The sequence below is a fragment of the Coturnix japonica genome, chromosome 24 (assembly GCF_001577835.2).
Source record: "Coturnix japonica isolate 7356 chromosome 24, Coturnix japonica 2.1, whole genome shotgun sequence".
In the NCBI taxonomy this organism is placed as follows: domain Eukaryota; kingdom Metazoa; phylum Chordata; class Aves; order Galliformes; family Phasianidae; genus Coturnix; species Coturnix japonica.
The window spans coordinates 3,713,281-3,732,790 of NC_029539.1; the positions used below are offsets into that span (position 1 = coordinate 3,713,281).

Consider the following 19,510-nt stretch of genomic DNA (forward strand, 5'->3'; position numbering starts at 1 on the left):
AGGAGGGCTGTATTAAACAAAGAAATGCATAACAAAGCGTGCAGATAAAGAAGATACAGTATCATTGATTTACAGGAGAAAGTTGTTTACATTTACTCATAAACTGAGCGCTCTCAGTGCTCCTGAGATTTTTTGCTTGTGTCCTTGTTAACCTTAACAACTGCAAAGCTCACACTTGCCTCAGGTGGACTTCAGCCCTAGCAGAGCCATGTGGATTCAGAGGGGGTTCATTGGCCTCCTCTGGTTTATGAAATCTGAACTTGTAGTTGTGGCAGTGCTTTGCTCCATAAAGTTGCTCAATCAGAAACACAACAGTATCATGGATAATTCCCAGCATCCTCAAACCATTCACACCTGGAACAGGAAACAGAGCACAAGAATGACAGAAATGACCAAGCATACTGGGAGGATACAGCAGCCCATTAAACAAAACCTGTGCTAGCCTGAAGTTTTCACAGCAGCACTAACTAGCTCATTCCAGGTAAGCAATTTTAATCAATTCATTAGACTTTATTTTCCACTAAAAAAAACAGCAGCTCAACTGAAACTCTTAAGACAGTGAATCCAAAGACCTGTTTGTTCTTCTACATTCAAAAGCACATTAAAAACAATGGTGGCAATGGACATCACCTGCAAATGATAGCTGTTTCAAGCGGGCATTGGAACGGGCTTCTTGAACCTTGTCAGTCAGTGATTTCCAGGCATCTGCAATTACATAAAACAGAAAACAAAACTGTGAAAGGGCATCCAAGCTTTGGGCACTGAGAAGTGCTGTAACAACAGCCTCGCTGTCAGTTCTGGCACTACCAACAAGACATTTATGTACATGTGAGGTATGTTGTTTTCCTAAAAAATGTTGATATTTATATAATGACCAGATAATGTAAAGCATTCATCCCATCTAATGGACTACAAATACTCCAAACTCACTGTGGCTGAAGGGAAATGAGTTTCTTCAGTAACTTGACTGTAGGACAAGTCTAAATGTCATAGAGCCTGAGTCATGCTGTTTCTTTACAACACGTGGTTCAAAACCATGGGTCAATGGATAAACCAAAATGGGATAGTGACATATTATATTTTCCAACAGAAACCATGTAATGCAAGGAACCAGGGCTGTAAATTAGGAGTTGTTGTTTCTCATTTAAAGATCTGTGAAAATAAGTAACGCTCTCAGAAGTCATAATTTAACTTCTGGTAGGGAAAGTTAAAACCAACGCAACAATAAAAGCACAGTTCTCACCTTCAATACTTTCTGCACAGATTTGAAAGCCGTCATCACTTGAGATCTCAAAAACCAAACCTTTCTTGGGTTTCTTCTCACCAAGACTCTCTTTCCTCTTTTGTTCTTGCTGCAGCCAAAACATAAGTGGGGAGCTGAAAGTGCTCTCTTCTTCCTCGATAGCTTTTGAGCCTAGGAAAGACAAAAGCTAGTATGAAGGTGGAAATTAAGCAGAACAAAGCTTTCCCCCCCACAGCTGAATCAATTACTTCTATTTAGTGGTCAAATGGCAAGTCAGTAATGTGTCTAAGAAGAACCTATGGAACTCAGATAACAATTCCACTCACATAAGGACTCGTACAAATTTACCAACATTCACATCTTGGCAGAGGGACAAAATCTATTCATTCTGAAGCTGTTTTAACAACAGATGACATTAGTAGCTTCTAAACAGCTATTACAGGAGAACCAGGTTTCCACAAATCATCATTTGCAGTAAGGACAAAGAGCAGAAAGACTATTATTTTATATGCGAGAACTATTCATGCTACTGCAACCGCATGTAAGTGACAGCAGACTGGGAAGATATGAAAGACAACAGTCTACATTTCCAGATTTACTTTGAAACATTCAAAAAAGGCCTCGGAGCTCTCATATATGGCAGTCAAACTAAAATATACTTTCTAAGAACCAAGATTCCAAAAAGAGATTTTACTCAAAGGAAAAAATTCCAGACAGCACCATAGTGTAAAATCTCAAGTACTGAAATTCCCACCAGCTAAAAAATAGAAACAACTATTTGAGCAGATTTTATTAATAGTGAACAAACCTTTCCTCCCTTCAAGGCATGAATAACAAGACTATTAGCTCTGAGATTTTTCTCTGTGAGAACAAGAGAGACAAATTAGAACAACAAGGTACCAGTTTCCCAGTCATGGAGAGCCCCAGGACCTGGTGCATGTGAAGAAACAACATACCTGCATTTTCTTGCTCATTTGTCGAGGTCTGTGTTGGTTGAGATTCTGGGATAACTGCTGTTTGCCTTCAGAGGGAAGGAGGTGAAAATGAAGAACATGAATAACCATTTTACTACACCCATTGTTAAATATGTTCTAATGTGAGCACAATTGGAAATGAACAGGAGGATTCTATTAAGTTGCAATTATCTTTGTGGCTTCCATCAGTCAGTAGACTGACTTAACAGAACCTGTGATCTGTCGTTCTTATTAGTCCTGCTCCCTGTATGCTAACACAGGATCTGCCTGAGTAAGAAATGCATTTCCCACAGCTATATTAAAAACAAAATAAAAAACATGGCTGCTCATTACAGACTGAAAACTTCCAAGATAAACCCGATAGCAAAGACTCCTTGCATTCTCCGGACTATTTTATGTATTCATTTATTTATTTAAGATCAGGCCACCAAAACCTGACACAAAGGTGTACTTCATGCTTACCCCGTAGACTGGCCACATTGTGTTTGTGATGGCTGATCTGTGCTTGCTGCATCCTGCATATCTGTCTTCACAGCAGGAGCCCTGGAAGAAAAAGAGTTAGGAACATTCAAACTACCTTCCAAATCACACATGCTATAAATGAGACTGGAAGGCAGCAATAGATCTTCTGGGAGTTGCAACAAGTGCTTCAGTAGTTGTGCTGCTCCTGTGATAGGAGAAAATGGATCACATTCCCAGCACTGCATGAGATTCAAGAGGAACAGTTCTGAGCAACCATAAGCCACATGCTCAGGGGTCAAGTGATGTACAGTGGAACGTTGACACAATTATAGCAAATATTTATAGATTGAATCAAATTGGCAAGTAATCAACTACACACACTCAACAAAAGCTATGTTAAGAGGTTAAGCCATCTAAAGAGTTCTGAATCTGCTGTTTAAGAATCAGGCTCATTTCAGAACATCAAGACGATCAAGTTATCACAGGCATCACGTGCAATATTTCTCAGTTACCAAAATGTTAATGCTCTTCAGCACCAGCAATAATTTAGGACCAACCACTAAGGTAGCCAGAACTGAAAACAAGGGGTGCAATCTTTAAGGTGCTAACAGTGAATAGAAGCCCTCCTCACCCTGATCCTCAAAGGCTCAAGTTTCTCAGCCTTCACTTTCCAGAGGCAAAAGTTCTAAGAAATTCTTCAGAGATCTGCTTTCTGAAGCCAGGTGAGGTTTTACATTAGAAACTATCATTCAAAAGGTAAATCTGCTGTAGATACAGGTGCAACATTTTCTCTTTTACTGCTGCAAAATCTCATGGACGAGCAAAGCATGCACTTCTCTTACCTTGCAGCTGAGACCTGGGGTGCAGCAGTGGTCCCTCTATCAGGAACCTGTGCTTCGGAAGAGCCAGTCCACATGTGAGAAGTTTTGTGCTTCTTTCCATTCCCTTTCTCTAACGGCTGAATGCGTTTGATTTTTGGCTTCATTTTCGATGAGCCAAGCACAGAGCTACTTGCAGACTGCTGACCAGACGACGGGGAGCCTCCAGGAGATGCTGAACTGGCATGCATCACAGATGAGGAAACCTTGTTTTGTTCGAGTCCGGTACTGTTGGGAACATCAACCAGCTGTGGAAAACTTGACAGCTGAGCTGTTGCTGAAGCTGAGCCAAGGTCCAGCTGTGAGGAAGCAATCCCAGTTTTGCTGGCCAAGAGTTGAGTCATATGCTGAAGCTGATAAGAGCCTTCTGGGTCAGAAGATGACTGGGCAACTGTCATGCTCATAGTCTGAGCTGAAGGCAGAACACAGATGCTCGATGCAGCCGTCATTGCTGCTGTAGATGGAGTTTGTGATGTTCCAAGTTGCGAAAACATCCCAGAAGCTGGTGGCAGAGTCATGTGCTGCTCCTGAAGACCAAGGCTTTGCTGACTAGCTTTGATCAAGAGATTGCTTATGGAACCAAGGTCCCCTAATAATCCAGGGCTAGTTAACGTCACTGAGCTTTGTCCCAAAACGTGTCCAGGAACTGACCCACCAGTAGTAGGGGCTGCCGTGGCCTGCATGGATACCACGTTCAGTACCGAGGAACTCGATGCTAGCCCTGACACAGGCCCTGCTGGAAGGTGACCAGCATCTGGTCCAATAACACTAGGAGATGTGCCAACTGCAGCAGCAGTCCCACTTTGGGGCAGCAAAGAGGTTTGCTCAAAATACATTACTCCAGACTTGGACCTTTTTATAATGTTGGGGACGGTTCTGTGGGACGTTGAATTTGCAATGGTTCCCAAATCCAATGGGTGGTTGGAAATTTGGGAGGGAGCAAAATTAATTAAAGTCATGTTTGAGACCATATCAGGAGGAGCTATTGCAGAAGGGGTTCCAGAGGGAGCCAGTTTCTTATTCTTCCTTGACTGCAGTCGAGATATTGGCCGTTTCTTGCTCAGGGCTGCGGCTGGTGTTGAAGCAGTGGTACCAAGATCAGTCCTCTGATTAGCTTCAGACACCAGCAGCTGAGGATCAGGGGGTGGCTGCACACCAATAAGGAGACCTGGCGAAGGACTGCCAATATTTGGTGGGAAGCCAGTCTGAGTGGCCGTGGAGAAGGGATGTATATGCTGGTGATGGGACATGGGCAACAACCCTTTACTAGTGGGAGGATATAAGGACTGAGATGAGGGCAAGCTTGGATTTAATCCTGTGGTCAGCGTGAGCCCGCTCCCCACAGGCCCCAACACTGAGGCATTCGTCTCCATTACGCTCTGTGCTGAACTAACAGAAGGTGTCAGCTGTATCTTTTGAGTAACACCATTGGGAAGAGTTTGGAGCACGTAGAGTGGCTGCATATTTTGATTGACTACAAGAAGCTTTTCTGCAGCTGGTTTAAGGTGGGGTGGTGTTGTCTGTACTGCAGCATTAGAAATCTGAGAGGGGCCGGGACTGTCTGTGGAATTGGGAACATACTTCTGGTTCTGCAGGGGAACTGTGGGTGACACGGGCACTTGGATACCTGGAGTCCCACTGTTCCTAGTTAAATCCTGGTTGCTGCCATGTCCTTGCTCTACCGGGCCACAAGGCGGGCTGGCTATATGCTCTGCATCTATGTGACCTTGGATGAAGTGGTCAGGAGTCATGTGCCCTTCAGGGCTCGGGTCTACTCCTGGACTCAGAAGAGCTGTATCGCCCTCACTAGAGGTGGATTTTTCTGTGACCGTAACTCTTTTTTCCCCAGATTCCGTGGAGGGCAAGGCAAGCATTGACCTCTCTCCTGAGGAGGACAGCGAAGACTCTGAAATGACAGCAAGTCTGTTGTGATTTTGACTGGGCACCGTAGGGCTGCGTGTAGTCAGAACAGAGAGGTCAGAAGGAAGTTCCAGCGGTAATTCAAATTGCTCCTCTGCTGATATGGACGAGGAAACACTGCTATCCACCGGCTCAGTTGTTGGCAGCTGTTGAGAAAACACTTCAAATAAGCCCATGTCTTTGCCCCGGTTGCTATCGAGACCTAAACCTTCTCCAAGTGTTAGAAGTTCAGATGACGAAGACTCTGGACTTTCTCCTAATGCCTGCATGGATGGTGTGTTCTTCAGTACAAAATCCATGATGTCTGAAGGGAGGATGTTTCCACAATCATCGCTGTTGTTATTGTCAGAGTCAGATTTCAGAAGTTCTGTGTTAAAAGTATCCAGTAAGTTCTTATCAGAAGGTGTGCTGGCATGAGCCCTACGGCCCGTTTCCAAAGAGCTCAGCTGAGCTTCCAGAGAATCCTGACCTTGTGTTTTAACCCTGCTCACGGGATGGCAATTATCCATCTTTGGATCGGCTTTGTGGACAGCGGGGCTTTTTGTGACTTGTACTTTCTCCCCAGTTTCTTCAGTTCTATCCAGCTTTAAGTTTTCCGTTCCATTTTCTTTACCACTCCGTTTAGTTACTTGATTTACTTTTCTTGTTGTGGCTGTGACACTTGTATCACTTTCAGTCCCATCATCTACACCATCTAACTGGGAGATTTTTGGAAGATCACACTGCTCCTCCTCCCTAAATAAACTATGGGACGCAAGTCTCTCCTCAGTGTTGGAGGAAACCACTGTTCTAGTGAAATTATAGTAGTACAAGTCATCCTCATCTGATGTACTTAAATCATCCGCACCATCCACCTGTCCTTCTGCAGACCGCTTCCCTCGCTTCTTCCCCGTTGAGTTACTGTAGAATGGAATGTCTTCCTCTCCGTAAGACCTCACACCATACAGAGGAGTCAGTCCAAAGAACATATTAGACCTGGCCCGAGCGCTTCTACGTGGATACCTCCGCTTGTATGAGCCTTCTTCTTGAGGTTTAGTCCCATCCTGAAGCATCAAGCTGTTATCTTGAACAGGCAAGTTTTCATATGCGTTATTTTGAGATTCCTGTGTTGGTGCTTTATTTGGACTTCCTTGAACTACAGAGTTATCTTCCAGGCTTTCAGAATTTGAGGAGGGCTCTGTTGGAGTGGCAAGCTCTGCCTCTGCAGGCTGAGATTCAGCATCACTTTCCTGCTGTGCAGCTTTAGACTGGCCTTCGCTTTCCATCTTGAGAGGAGTCAGAGTGACTTTGACGGTGCGTTTTCTGGGTGCCTGTGATTCCTTAGAGGCCACTTCAGGCAGCACTGCAGAACCTTTAGACGACCCCTGCGAAGGTGGAGACTTCTCAACATTTTTTTCAGCAGGAATATTATTACATAACCTCTGACTAATTTGTTCAGTCACCAAACCCTGATTACCGAATTCTGATGCCAGATTTCCTTCATCACTGCCTACTGCCTGACTTGAATCTGTAAGAGATTTCAAAGAAAGCTTCTCTTTAAAACTCTCTTTCACTATCTTTTTCCCCTTCTGACGCCTGTCTCTGGAGGCAGAAACTGCCTGCTCGCTTGCTGCAGGAGACCTGCTATTTACTCCTGCAGACTTCAGCATCTTTGCATCCATCTCATCAACTGAAGTTGTTTTTTCTGGCTGCACAGATTCCAAGTGCTGATCTCTGTCTTTCCTCGGGCCTCTCTGATGCAAAGACGGAAAGGATACTGTTTCTTTAGAAGAAAATGATCCTGCAGATTCTTGAAAGGTTCCTATTTTAACACTTATTTCCGTGCCCGATGAACAGTTTGGCTGAGTTGATGTTTTGGAGTTTCCTCCAGAAGAAAAACTATGAGCTGAATAGTCTGGGTCCCTTGAGGTCAGTGTTTTCATCTTCTCTCCCTTTGAAGGTGTGCTTTTGGCTATTGAATCTGAACTGCTAGGATGTTTTCCTTCTGTAGGCTGAGATGCATCCAGCTGGTAAGTTTTAGTTCCACTTGTAGCTGCTGTTTTCTGGGAGCCTGAACTGGAAGAGCAGCTTTGAACTGGAGCGCTTGTGGTACCTGAATTCACAGATCCCACACAGTGGTCAGTAGTTTTTGTACTCTGTTCATGTTCTGAAGAAGACCCTATGCTGGAAACTGAAGACAGACTGAGCCTGGAGTAAGTATTCCCAGCTCGTGTAGGCGAAATCATCCGGAGTTTTGATTGCTGCTGTGACAAAGAAGAAGTGCTATGTCTTCTAGAACCAATGCTCTTAAGTCCAGAGGATAGTAAAGGATCTCCCACTGTAACTATTTCATGGGTCATTGGGGTAGGACTTCCTGAGAAAATAAAACAAGAAGACTGTCAAGAGATCTGAATCTTTCACAATCAATACACACCTAATTGTTTCAATCACATGTTTTTTGACTGGTCATCTCAACTACGTACATTTCAGAACGTTCCTTCTCTGAAACCTATTAACATTTTTCATGTTCTTCAGAAACACAAAAATAAACACCATATTCTGAATGCAGTCACAAAAAGACACTGAACCAACCCACCAACAGTTATCTCCAAAGCAAACAACACCAAAACAGAAATCAAAGTCAACAACACTTGAAATACCTGCAGAGGGTAAAGGCCTAGAGCCAGGAGACCTCTGTGTGGATGGATAACTTGGTGTCCTGATCCTGAGACCCTTTGAGACGGCGGGATAGTAACAGGAACTAGAGGTCTGAGAATGCATGGGACGATCTGGAGATGGTGGGTTTACAATTTCAGGAGTATTTCTGCTGTCTTTGAACAAAGTTTCTGTCATTGCATAAAAGAGAAACAACAGTGTAAGTCATCACTGAACCCTAACACTACGACCTGGTTAAGCATATACTGCCTTCAGGGTTTCACATGAAGAATCTGGGCATTTGTTAGACACAATATCAAACACTACTGCTTCCTTGCCATCTGATGTTTTTTTCCCTAAGAACATCATCAAATACTTGTCATCAACATATTACCTATCGACCCACAAAGTGCATGTGAAAACTGACACTAGAACTTATGATGTTTTAGACCATTAGAAAAATCTCAGCTCTGTTGACTAGAAAGCACTACTACAGTAGTCTCTGCTTGGGTCCTGTTTACCAAGTTGCCAGTGCACTCAACATTGTAATCATGAACAGGATTCTGGTCCAAATCAGATTCAAAAGCCAGAAAGTCCTAGTTACTATCTGACTTTCTGGTAAGAATACACTATAGCAATTCCATGTAGAAAATATATACTTTAAGAAAGTCCTTCAAACATTACCTGTAAGGGGAACAGGGCTGTGGGCAATTGTTCTGTTATCATCATGTTCTACAGTGCTATTGATATCAGGTTCTACGACTGGCGGTCGGCATTCCATGATCTTGCAGGTATACACACAGCGTTTCCTGGCATCTGTTGTACTCCAGTACACCCTGGAGCACCTGGAAGATAATACAGACATACATAAAATCTTTACTCAACAGTCAAGTAAGCTCTGGCATTCTATCATGTATGCATTTTCTTGAACTTACATAGGATAAAGGCTTTCTGGTGTAACATACAGCACAGATAGCTTAGTCACAAGATTTGTTAACAGTTTATGAAAGCTGCAGTAGATTTCAACCTATGTTACCTCAGTGCCGGTTTGACTTCTGACATAGTAAAAGACACTGTCAAGAAACAGCTTATACTCACTGATAGCCAATGGGAAACAACTTATCTTCACAGTCTGAGAGGTCATTCAGAATTCCTAAGCAGTCTATCGTCATTGAACCTAAGCAGAGAGAGGAAGAGAAAAGTTCTGTGAACAGAGCTCCAGCGCCAAAGATGAAAAAAGTGCTCAGGAACAAGATCTTACCAATCATCATGTGGATGTTCTCTGGTTCCAAGCCACTAAGAAATTTTCTTCTCAAACTGATCCCTTCAAAATCCACAAAAACTCTCCTAAGAACTTCAAACCCATTCTCAGGAACCACCTGGAGCAAGAACCCACAAAACATCTCAGTAACTTGTTCACAAGGAACACGTTCAACATTAACTCTTAAGAAACGTTTGTAGTTGCAGGCTGTCCCCACCTTCAGAAGCAAAGCAAGTGTGAAAGATGAATCTCACCTCTCCTTTGATCAAATCACGGTGCCTCTGGCAGTAAACTTTCTTATCATCCAGAAAAACACAGTTCTTGGCTCGTGAGCACATGAAATGATAGTTACTCGTGCAGGAAGTGAGGCAGCAGCCCACTGTGGCACCCGATTTCTGGCAGAACTCACATCTCTACAAATGCAAAAACAAAGGTAAATGTTTATTTATTCTAATATGGGTCAACCGTAACTGTCAGGTGCCTTCCTCTACAATGGCAGAACACAAATACTCACCAGCTGCTTTCCCCTGATCACAGCCATGTGCACATTTTTCAGAGAACCATCATCATCTTCGAATACTTCTGCTGACCATAAAGCACAGTTCACGTGTGTCCACTCATTTTGGCCAATATAGAGAAGGCGTCCAGCATCCTAAGGAATGGGAAGAAACCTTTTTTCCGTTTTCTTTTTCCCCCTTAAACATTACACAAGACACAGCAATGCACAAAAAGCCTCGTAGGTTTCAGCTGCATTGGATTTAATCTTTCCCCAGTGAAAGTTTAACAAGACAGCATTACTTTTAGAGTTTGAAAGAGAGATGTTAACTAGGCAGAGAAGACTGCAGCTAAGTACATGATATAAAAAGGAACCTTAGGAAGGAAAAAAATTCTGTTCTTGAACAAATGGCAAGAGGCTTCAGTGTAAGAAATGCATGCAGTTCACATAACTGATGCAAAGTGACATGGTGAATTCCTTAATGACATGTCTAACATTAAGGCCACACTGCTTTCTAGGCAACAGGACAGCTAGAGGTCATTTTCATTCCAAAGAAGGCACGCCAAGATACAGAAAAAAAACAAACAAAAAACCAGCACCCCCTACCCTACCCCTTATCTGACCTATTCAACAGTACTAAATCTGTAATACTGCTTAAGTCAGCTACTATCAAAATGAGTGCATGCCAGATACTTACATTAGCACTATCATCACCATATTTCAGGCACAAGGCACACTGCCTGTTGTCTTCTACATCCGGAGGTGGATTAAGCTCAGGACTATCTTCTCTGCTTCTGTCAGAACCTTATCATTAAAAGAAAGAATGCTTTTCATTTCTGAAGGTCAGGAAGGACAAAACTTGTCTGGAAAAACTGCCAGTAAGTGAACAGGGCAGAAGAGCCAAATAGCAGCCTAGAGTTTGAATAACCAGCTTGTAAAGCAAGGAAAAGCAGGTATCTGCCTCTACACAGCCCTCATCCTGGGGAAACAGGGGCAGGTGAATGGGTTTTCTGGGCCAAAGCTCTATTCAAAAACATATCAATATGTAACAGTCTCTGAGTGATTTCAGGTCACACGGGTCTCCAGAATTCCTCAATCACATGAAGAACTAATACCACCCTCCCTATGAATAGAGGGCTCAAAGTGAAGCACTTTGAGTTTGGGGCTAATGGTTCTGCAATCTATTTTCTCACCAGAGATAGGTGGTGTAGGAGGATGTAGAGGAGTAGGTGAATCCGGCTCTCCAGGCCCTTTGGGTTTTGGAGCTGGGATGATTTTCTTCATCAGAGGAGGCTGTACAGTGTGGTTGTTCTCTTCACGCTCCTGCCACTGAGCATAATTGTGATCAAGGGAAGGAGGGAGCACTGCATTTGGCAGCATACCACTGCTGAAGACAAAAGGAATCAGCCATTAGACCTGGCTGCACCAGATGAACTTCTGCACTGTATGCAAGCACTACAGACATTCAATATACCGTATCAGCTCATTTAATTACCACCTTCGGTCTAAACATGCTCTCACAAAGGCTAAGATCAATCACTTATCATTTAAAGTTTGTGACATAGCTGTGTTTCTTTGGAGGAAAACAGATGCAGAAGGGTCAAGGTAAGAAAGGAGATGACTGATAATCCAACACACAACACACTTAGTTCTAAGTAACACTTTTGATTTCCCTGCTTCAGAACAGTGACATGTATATAAAACAAAATGGCAATGTGATTACTTCTTAAAAACAACACCATAATTATCATTAAGAAGCCAACCTCACAAACAGGCTCTCTTAATACTTTTTGCTTGGACAGCTGGCAAACCACACACAGTATCACAGTCAGACACAGGACAACTACTTACTTGCTTGTTACTTTATTTGGCTCCCAAAATCTGGACTTCTTTACACTAAACCATGGAAAAACACGCTCCATTTGCTGAAAGAAAACAACATTCCATTAGAAATCTTATCCAGTGCACCTAAAAACCCAAAGAAACTTAGCCAAGATCTACTATGAAACCAGAGAGATTTCAGTAACACTAACAACTGACAAGTTATTATTTTCTTCTTAGAAATGTGCATGATGGACATTTTGGATTCCAACAGCTACAAACAGCTGTGTGATACAAAGGAGACTTGAAAATATCTGTAGGCCCACTCACCCGAATAAAGAAGGACTTGACCATGCTATTGGCTTTTTTAATTTCTGGCTGCCCTCCATCGGAATTAATTGCTGCTTGAATTATCTTCACAATATCATCACTAAAATCCAACTGCAAGAAAAACACAGCACTGTTTGATCAGCAGGATTATCTTCTGTACAGCTACATCACTCATTCACTTTTAAGGCATCAAGTGAACTTCCAGGTGACAAAACGACTGAACCAGAACATTGAATTCTGCCTGAATTTGGCTGTAAAGAAGCAAGCAGCTCTGCGTATTTGCAAACTGGCTTGCAGAATGGCTGTGCAAATGAAACCATCATCTTTCCCCTCCTTTCTTTAAGCAGGACCTGGCTGCTGACACACTTCACATCTACTACATTAGCTATTTCACCGGCATTTGGCCAAAATCTTGCTAGGATCTGCAGATAAAGGATGACCTATCCTGTTCCATGAACATAAATAACTAAGAGCAAAAGCAGTTTAACCAAGCATCGCTGCCCATTAAAGAGAGGCATACAACAGTGTAAATTACATGTCTTTGGGCCAACACTAACATGAGTGCCAGAAAGAATTATTTTTAGCAGTATATTAGCCTGTTTTCTTGTTCATTAAGAAAAGGCTTAAGCATGCTCAGTTATAAATACCACAGGTCATTAAGCAGTTCATAGGACCTATTAATAGAATGGAGCACTCTGACATACCACAGAAACATAACCTCCTTGATCCATTTTTCTTTTCACTCCTTCCATATCCAGAGGCTGCTGCTCCTCTTGTTTACTGACTTCTGTCAGGACAGGAGGATCAGGACCTTCTGGAGAGCTTCTCGATGGGATACTCTCCTCCGTCTCAGGATTTAAATCAGGTGGTTTCGCTGCCTGTCAATACCAAGAAAAAGATATTAGCCACTGAAGTGCGGATGCTGCTCATGACATACTCCCTTGCCCATTCATAAGCACAGAGATACCCATTAACATGAAAGAGACTCAAGTTTGGAATTCCTGTCCAGAACAGAAGGACAAAAATAACAGCTTTCTGCAGTTGATCAGTAAGGCACGTGGCAGAGCAGTGACCACCTATAAGGATCAAACTCATTTTTCAAAAGTCTTATTTCCGAATACGTTTCAGGCTTCAGCTTACCTGTCTGTAACGCAGCAAGTGGCTGGTAGTTCTAGAATTCAACAGGGCTGTTAAAACCTGTTTTAAAGAAACCTGCAACTCCTTTTCCAGTGCAAGACGCCATTCTGCAGGGTGCTGTTCTGTACAGTTAATGCAGGTGTATGCTACACTCTCAGGCAAGTTAGAGAGTATCTCATACATTTCATCTGGAGATGGATAAAAAGAAAAAGAAAATAACAACCTGAACTAATTTAGTCAAGAACAGACGTGCGGAAAAGCCTTACCCTGTATACAGCACATACTGTTTACATCAGATACCCTTTATACAACTAAAGCATCTTGTGTAACTCATTCATACTGCATTTGAAATAAGACCTAAGCTTTCAGGTTATCGCTGACGTTAGTTAGGTATTTCTCAAGCAGATGACAAGTGAGAGTGCTAATGCAACACTCAAGGAGAAAGACCAAAGCGTTCCCATTATGGACTCGTTTGCTGCTGCCTTATGCTCTTAGGGGCTGAAGAGATAAGAGTTTGCCTTACCAGAAAGGTTTTCACATTTGGAGTGTACCCAGCGGTCACATTTTCCACACTGCATCATCTTACTCTCATAGTCATCATCATCGTAGCATTTGTCACAGAGGGGACAAAAATTCCCTGCAAACAAATAATGAGAGATACGTTTTTAATCAGAGGTTCAACTGCTACACAAACCTTAAAGGCTAGATGGTTACTTACTAGTGTGCTAAGAAAGAAGCTCTCTGAAACCTCCCACTCGTAAGCTGCCAATACAATTACATCTACTTTTACAGCACTGAAGATGATGGCCACAAAAATAACCTGCTTGAAAGACCAGTTATCCTTTTTTTGTGGGGATGTTGTGTTTGGTTTTTTTTCTGGGGGGAGGCATGTGGGACAATGAGATTAAGTGAATCAGCTTTACAGAGTAGAACGAAAATGACAAGAATGACACAGGCAAAAATGTAGGAGGGACACTCAAGATTTCTCCCTGGAGTGATCTCTCCTAGGTTTAAAAGCCTCATAACTAACACAAGAACAAACTGTTATTTTACAATAGGAAACGTGCTGCTTTTAAGACAGGAGACCTTCAAAACATCTTTTTTCTCATGAGCTACTTGAAGCCCTGAACCAGCAGGTCTGTAATTCCCTTTCTATGGTATGGAACTTAATTTTTGAAGTCTCATACTTTCCCAATGTAACAGTACAGTAGTGACTTTTGCTATGCACTGTGAAGCTCACGAACATAGCTTTCAAACTATGCTCTGCTTCTTGACCCTGACACCAAGTTTCATTCCTGTTTGTACCACTGGCAAGCTCATCAGGCCTTCATTTTAACTAACACTTGCACCATCTCATTAAAAACAGCATCTGAGAAGGTACTTACCATTAACAATTACAACTTTACGTACCTTTAGCAAAGAGTTTGGCACAATCATGACACAGTGAGAAGTCATGAGACCACTGTGCATCCCACCCTTTGCCTGGCGTTGTGGATCCACAGCTCTTGCAGCGAACACATTTGGTACATATCTGGAAGAAGGATGCGTTTGTTATTTGCTTTCATCCAGGGGCTTCTGTTCCTTTGTTCTAATAATGAATTTAATGGTTTTATTCCTTTGTGAGAGCTGAAAGCTTACACAACAGAATGAGTTTCAAACACCAGGTCTCCCACTACTTAGAAAAGAGCTCCCTCCCCTTACAGTGAGATGGTGCTAATTCCAGAAAAGCAGAAATAAAATAACATTTCATATTTACACTTGAGAAAATATCACCTTTCCCTTCACATAAAGCCTACGTAGTTGTAGCATTTCTTCCACTTAAAATACAACACTATATTTTATCAGTTTTCCAGCTTTGAATACAATGTAGAAGAAGCACTTAAAAACAACTAGCATTAAATACACTAATAGGCAAAGCTTCAGCGCTAGGTGTGTTCATGACATCACTGCTTCCATTCTTACAAACTTCTTCTACCTTCTGAGACTACAATCAGAAGAGTGATCCCAAGTGAAAACGGTGTAAAACCTTCAAAATCCTTCTCATACGAACCCCACCTGCTTAAGCAGCAACCCGCCTCAGTGAGAAAGCTATCCTCAAGCGTACCTGCCAATGCAACAGGTACCTTCCACACACTGCTAAGTGAATGCTTTGGCCCACAACGTTACGATCAGTTAACAGGGGAATTAACCGAAGAAGAAATGTGAAAAAACCTCACCCAAACTTTCTTTTTCTTGGTGGGTTTGGTTGGGTAGTTTGGGCCCAGGCACTCAGGGTGATAGCTGTTTCGGCACTTGTTACACTCCAGCAGCTGCTACAAGAATAATGGGAGAAAGTATTGGAAAAAGATGCTAAAAAGAATGCAAAATTCTGGACATTTTCATTGTACATTTAATCTCTTATTCAGAGCAGTAGGAGGAAGTTGCAACTAAGCGACTTGAGCTAAGTCCACAACCACATGAGGCAGCGCTCCACCACCTGCTGTCCCGGTTCCCAGCTGAGGGTTAGAGCAAGCAGAGCTCGAGGAGCAGCACAGGGAAGGCTGGCTGGGTTGCCCGGAGGTCGGGGGTACCTTGGTGGCCTGGTGCTGTCTCCCACACACGTGGCAGAACTTGCAGCGACGGCAACACCAGTTTTCCAGCTGGTCCTCCAGGGGCCGCTCGCTCTCCTCTAAGCAGAACTTGTGGAAAGGCTCACAACAGACCTGACAATACACAAACTGCAAGGGGGGGGAGAGGGAGGTTTTAGCAAGTCAAAAGCTTTCCTGAATTCCCGCTCGCACTCCAAACTACTTTGAATCCTGCTTTACAACTAACAGAACAAGGCCATCTATTGGTATATTTCACTGGGGAAATGGTGTGTGTACTTCGGAGCACCTAAATATATGCCTGTCTATCTAGATTATGCATCTAGCAGCAAACAGGAGTCTGATACCTTTTGTCTACAAGTTCTGAGCGTTGGTAAAGGCCTAAAGGCCTCTTCAGGACTTCCCTCCCTCGCTGCAACACAAGCCAACAGAACTGAAGACACATTTAGCAGAGAAGGAAGGGACACATGGAGCAGATAGACATCTTTCCCTCTGTTTAGCTTAGAGGGATCATTGGAAAGCTCTAAGTATCCTCTGCAAGGCTGGACATCCTAAAAAAGAACAGTCCTCGGGGCATAAACACTGCAGGCTCAAACAGGACAGAAGAATGGTTCACCTGAGCAACCTGACAGAGAAGGGGATTGGCTCCACGTGCCACTGGACCCTTGTAATCTTCAAATACACTGATGTCCACACGCAGAACTTAACCCCATTTCCCTCAAGTATTGTTTGCTCCTCATACTCGAGCATTTTCTAGAGTGCTACCATCACCTTCCCAGGATGTCTGGGCTGAAAACACTGAGAAGACATCTACTTTGTCCTGGAAATGCATTTACCAAAACTCAAGCCTAAATTCAGGTGTTTATGCAGCACCAAAACCTCACCAGTCACATTTCAGCAACAATCTGCAACTCTTTGGAGACAGGGGCACCCTAGGGAAAATCAACACTGCCTAACACCACTTCAAAACTACTGAGCAGATGTCTTAGCTTCAAGCAAAGAGAAAGCAAACTCCCTGCTTTACCTCAGCTGTGGGATCCCAAATTACATTTTAGAAGAGATGCAGGGGCTCTTGAAAACGTCATTCCTTACAGCTGACAGCATTCACGTATAAACTAAGCACCACAGAACTCCTCAAAGACAATTTGTATGCTTTTCACTTTAGTATCTTGGGACAAAGTTTAGCAAGGACAGGTTTTCAGGTATTATTTTAATCTCTTCTGGATTACGGTTCTTATGCTTTTTTTTTTCTTTCTTTCTTTCTTTTCTTTTTGGTAACAATATGGTGCTGTAATTAAGTCATCAACAGCAGAACACAATGCTTTACCTCCACATGTCCACTGCTGGCACAGAGAAAACACACCACCCTGGGAGTAATAGGTACCGAGGTCACGATGCCTAACCCACCCATCTCCCAAACATTCTCCACTTCACAGTCCTCCTGAAAGTACAAAAGGATACATCACCATGCAGAACAAGGCAATACAACATCAGTATAAAGTGCTCACATTGCTGCTTTATGCACCGTGCCTTCAATAAAGCGTTTCTAAAACAGAAATCGTTTTAACTTCTGCCTTGGTCTACCTTATATATTGGAACAGGAACAACTCAGCGCTTCTCCTGCCAAGCGAGCTCAATCAAACACTAACCTTCCCTCTCCAGAAAGCAAGCCTAACAAGCATGAGAAAGTTCTTCACAATGGCTTATCACTAAAAACGAAATTTCACAATAGTTAAACTTTATTAAAAATCCATATTTGTATCAAAACACTTACGAGGTCTCACTATAACCCCCGTTATTAACACTTATATAAATGACTGAAAAAATATTAGGAAAATAATTGATTTTTATTATTTCAACATCGCTGTTCAAAATAGTACATGATTTCTCAGTTAAAACCCCCAGATATCCCCCAAATACTGTGAATTACAAATTACTAACATTTTCCCCAAATCTTGTTGACCCAAGGTAAGGTTTTATAGTTCCATCTTAATGGAATCAATCTTCATAAACCTCAAATTCTTGCTCATCCTCACATTGAGAGTTAAGGTTTAAAGCTTTAAGTGTCTCTTCATCCAGTACTCTAATTATAAGGAAAAAAAAAAAAAAGGCATAACAAACTTCTAAGGATTAACCGAGTCAGGTTGGCTCCTATTTACAGTTCTCTCTGATCAGGACCAGACACACAAACTTAGAAGTCACTGTCAGCATTCTTGAGGGACTCTACTTCCAGTGTTTAGAGTCAGTTAATATTCAAATACTTAAAACATATTGTCCTCTACCTTGAAATCCACTCGGATTCTGTGGACTCCATCTGTAGGTGGCTTTTGCTTGGAACTGCTCCCATTAGTCAAAGTGCTGAGCAAATTCAGCGTGCTGCTTTCTGGCTTGCTTATAGGAGGGGGCTTTTCCTAGTCAAGTAAAGGAGCCTGCATTAATCCCAACCTCAGACATCAAAACTTCAACAGTAATTCAACACCGCACATGATTTATGTACCAGAAAAAACAACCACCAAAAAAAAACCCTACTCATACCATCACAGAATCAACAGGTGTATAAAAGTTGCAAGAAAGTAACCATTCTGCAATCCATTTCCAAAGCACTCCATAAACAATTGCATTTCTAATTCAATTTATCGCATCTTCTCCCCCCACCATCGGGTCATTCTCTCTGATCAGTGCTATCTTTTTACTTTGTTCCAGTGGGGCAACTCTTGGTGTAATTATTACCAACACATTTCCCTTTCAGATTTAAGTGTTGCTTTGTTTTTTAAATGATGAACCAAACATCCACCCCACAACACACAAATCTCAGTGAAAATTAACACCTAAGCTGAATTATGGGCATAGGCCAGATAAATTGGCATCCACATACTGGCACAAGGTAAAGCCTAACATTTGTACAGCTTGCTCAAACTCACAAGAAATTACATGTTTCTCATCGACAAGACTGAAAACCTCCTTCTCAAATACCATAAAAGACCCTGAGTAGCATTAGGAATCGAGTTAGATCGGTCTGAAATCAGCATTCAAAGGAAAAGGAGAAGAACTGAACTCCCACAGGTATTTCAAGTACACAGAAATCTGCAGAAGGGTTAAGTAATACAGTTTTACTTTCTAGACAGACAGATGGATGCTCTCGAAATTCATTGACTGTGTACAAAAAACGGTATTCACCTTTTCTTTTGGTTTCTGTTTCACAGGGAAAGTTGGACGGGGAGCAATTTTTTTCTGTTTGTTTTGTTCTGTGCCTAGGAAGGGGGGAAAAATTATGAGTATTTCAAGTAACTAACAGGAACCTGTAGAGAAGAGAAGGGAAAAAAAAAAAGACAGCTGTGTAAAAAGAGATGAATTTTAGACTGGAATTTTTCCACCATCTTTGTGACTGTACATCACCAGCTATGACTGGGGCAGTCTGCAAGGCACGGCCAGTCGAACTTGGTCTGCTCAAACTCTTTAAGTGTTCCATGTGTAAAGCAACAGAAGTCCTGGAGCTGCCTTTCTGGTCACTGTCCACGCCGATCTGTACTATGTGCAATGCTAGGCTATGTTTTTGTGTTAAGACATTACGCTCCTGTTGTTTCAACATTCAGACTGTCAGTAAACTTAACAATATTGAAAATACGCTTCAAGACAGTATAACTAAAAATCACATTAAAGGTCGTCACTTATCTTTCTTCCCATCCCAATAAATTACGCAGTTCAATAAAAGGAAGCCAGTTCTAAACAAAATTACCAAAATGACTTGCTTTAATTTCACCAGATCATA

At 42.3% G+C, this 19,510-nt stretch overlaps 1 protein-coding gene across 6 annotated transcripts in view; it reads right to left on the reverse strand.

Moving 5' to 3' along the window:
- The window catches only part of KMT2A (lysine methyltransferase 2A), a 43,454-nt gene that overhangs the window by 6,285 nt on the left and 17,659 nt on the right, over nucleotides 1-19,510 (reverse strand). For 3 of the 6 annotated variants that reach the window (XM_015883849.2, XM_015883852.2, XM_032449092.1), the window contains 25 exons: nucleotides 18,919-18,992; nucleotides 18,024-18,152; nucleotides 17,069-17,182; nucleotides 15,727-15,873; nucleotides 15,373-15,468; nucleotides 14,567-14,687; nucleotides 13,680-13,793; nucleotides 13,160-13,344; nucleotides 12,724-12,897; nucleotides 12,020-12,130; nucleotides 11,720-11,793; nucleotides 11,062-11,255; nucleotides 10,566-10,672; nucleotides 9,887-10,024; nucleotides 9,627-9,785; nucleotides 9,373-9,490; nucleotides 9,210-9,288; nucleotides 8,796-8,956; nucleotides 8,117-8,302; nucleotides 3,522-7,830; nucleotides 2,680-2,760; nucleotides 2,200-2,264; nucleotides 1,244-1,414; nucleotides 631-705; nucleotides 180-354 (listed from right to left, as the gene is read on the reverse strand). In XM_015883849.2, coding sequence (XP_015739335.1) covers nucleotides 180-354; nucleotides 631-705; nucleotides 1,244-1,414; nucleotides 2,200-2,264; nucleotides 2,680-2,760; nucleotides 3,522-7,830; nucleotides 8,117-8,302; nucleotides 8,796-8,956; nucleotides 9,210-9,288; nucleotides 9,373-9,490; nucleotides 9,627-9,785; nucleotides 9,887-10,024; nucleotides 10,566-10,672; nucleotides 11,062-11,255; nucleotides 11,720-11,793; nucleotides 12,020-12,130; nucleotides 12,724-12,897; nucleotides 13,160-13,344; nucleotides 13,680-13,793; nucleotides 14,567-14,687; nucleotides 15,373-15,468; nucleotides 15,727-15,873; nucleotides 17,069-17,182; nucleotides 18,024-18,152; nucleotides 18,919-18,992 — 7,357 coding nt within the window. Of the gene's footprint in view, nucleotides 1-179; nucleotides 355-630; nucleotides 706-1,243; nucleotides 1,415-1,446; nucleotides 2,105-2,199; nucleotides 2,265-2,679; nucleotides 2,761-3,521; nucleotides 7,831-8,116; nucleotides 8,303-8,795; nucleotides 8,957-9,209; nucleotides 9,289-9,372; nucleotides 9,491-9,626; nucleotides 9,786-9,886; nucleotides 10,025-10,565; nucleotides 10,673-11,061; nucleotides 11,256-11,719; nucleotides 11,794-12,019; nucleotides 12,131-12,723; nucleotides 12,898-13,159; nucleotides 13,345-13,679; nucleotides 13,794-14,566; nucleotides 14,688-15,372; nucleotides 15,469-15,726; nucleotides 15,874-17,068; nucleotides 17,183-18,023; nucleotides 18,153-18,918; nucleotides 18,993-19,510 lie in introns of those variants that run through there. The other 3 variants (XM_015883851.2, XM_015883850.2, XM_015883853.2) reach the window with 3 other exon arrangements.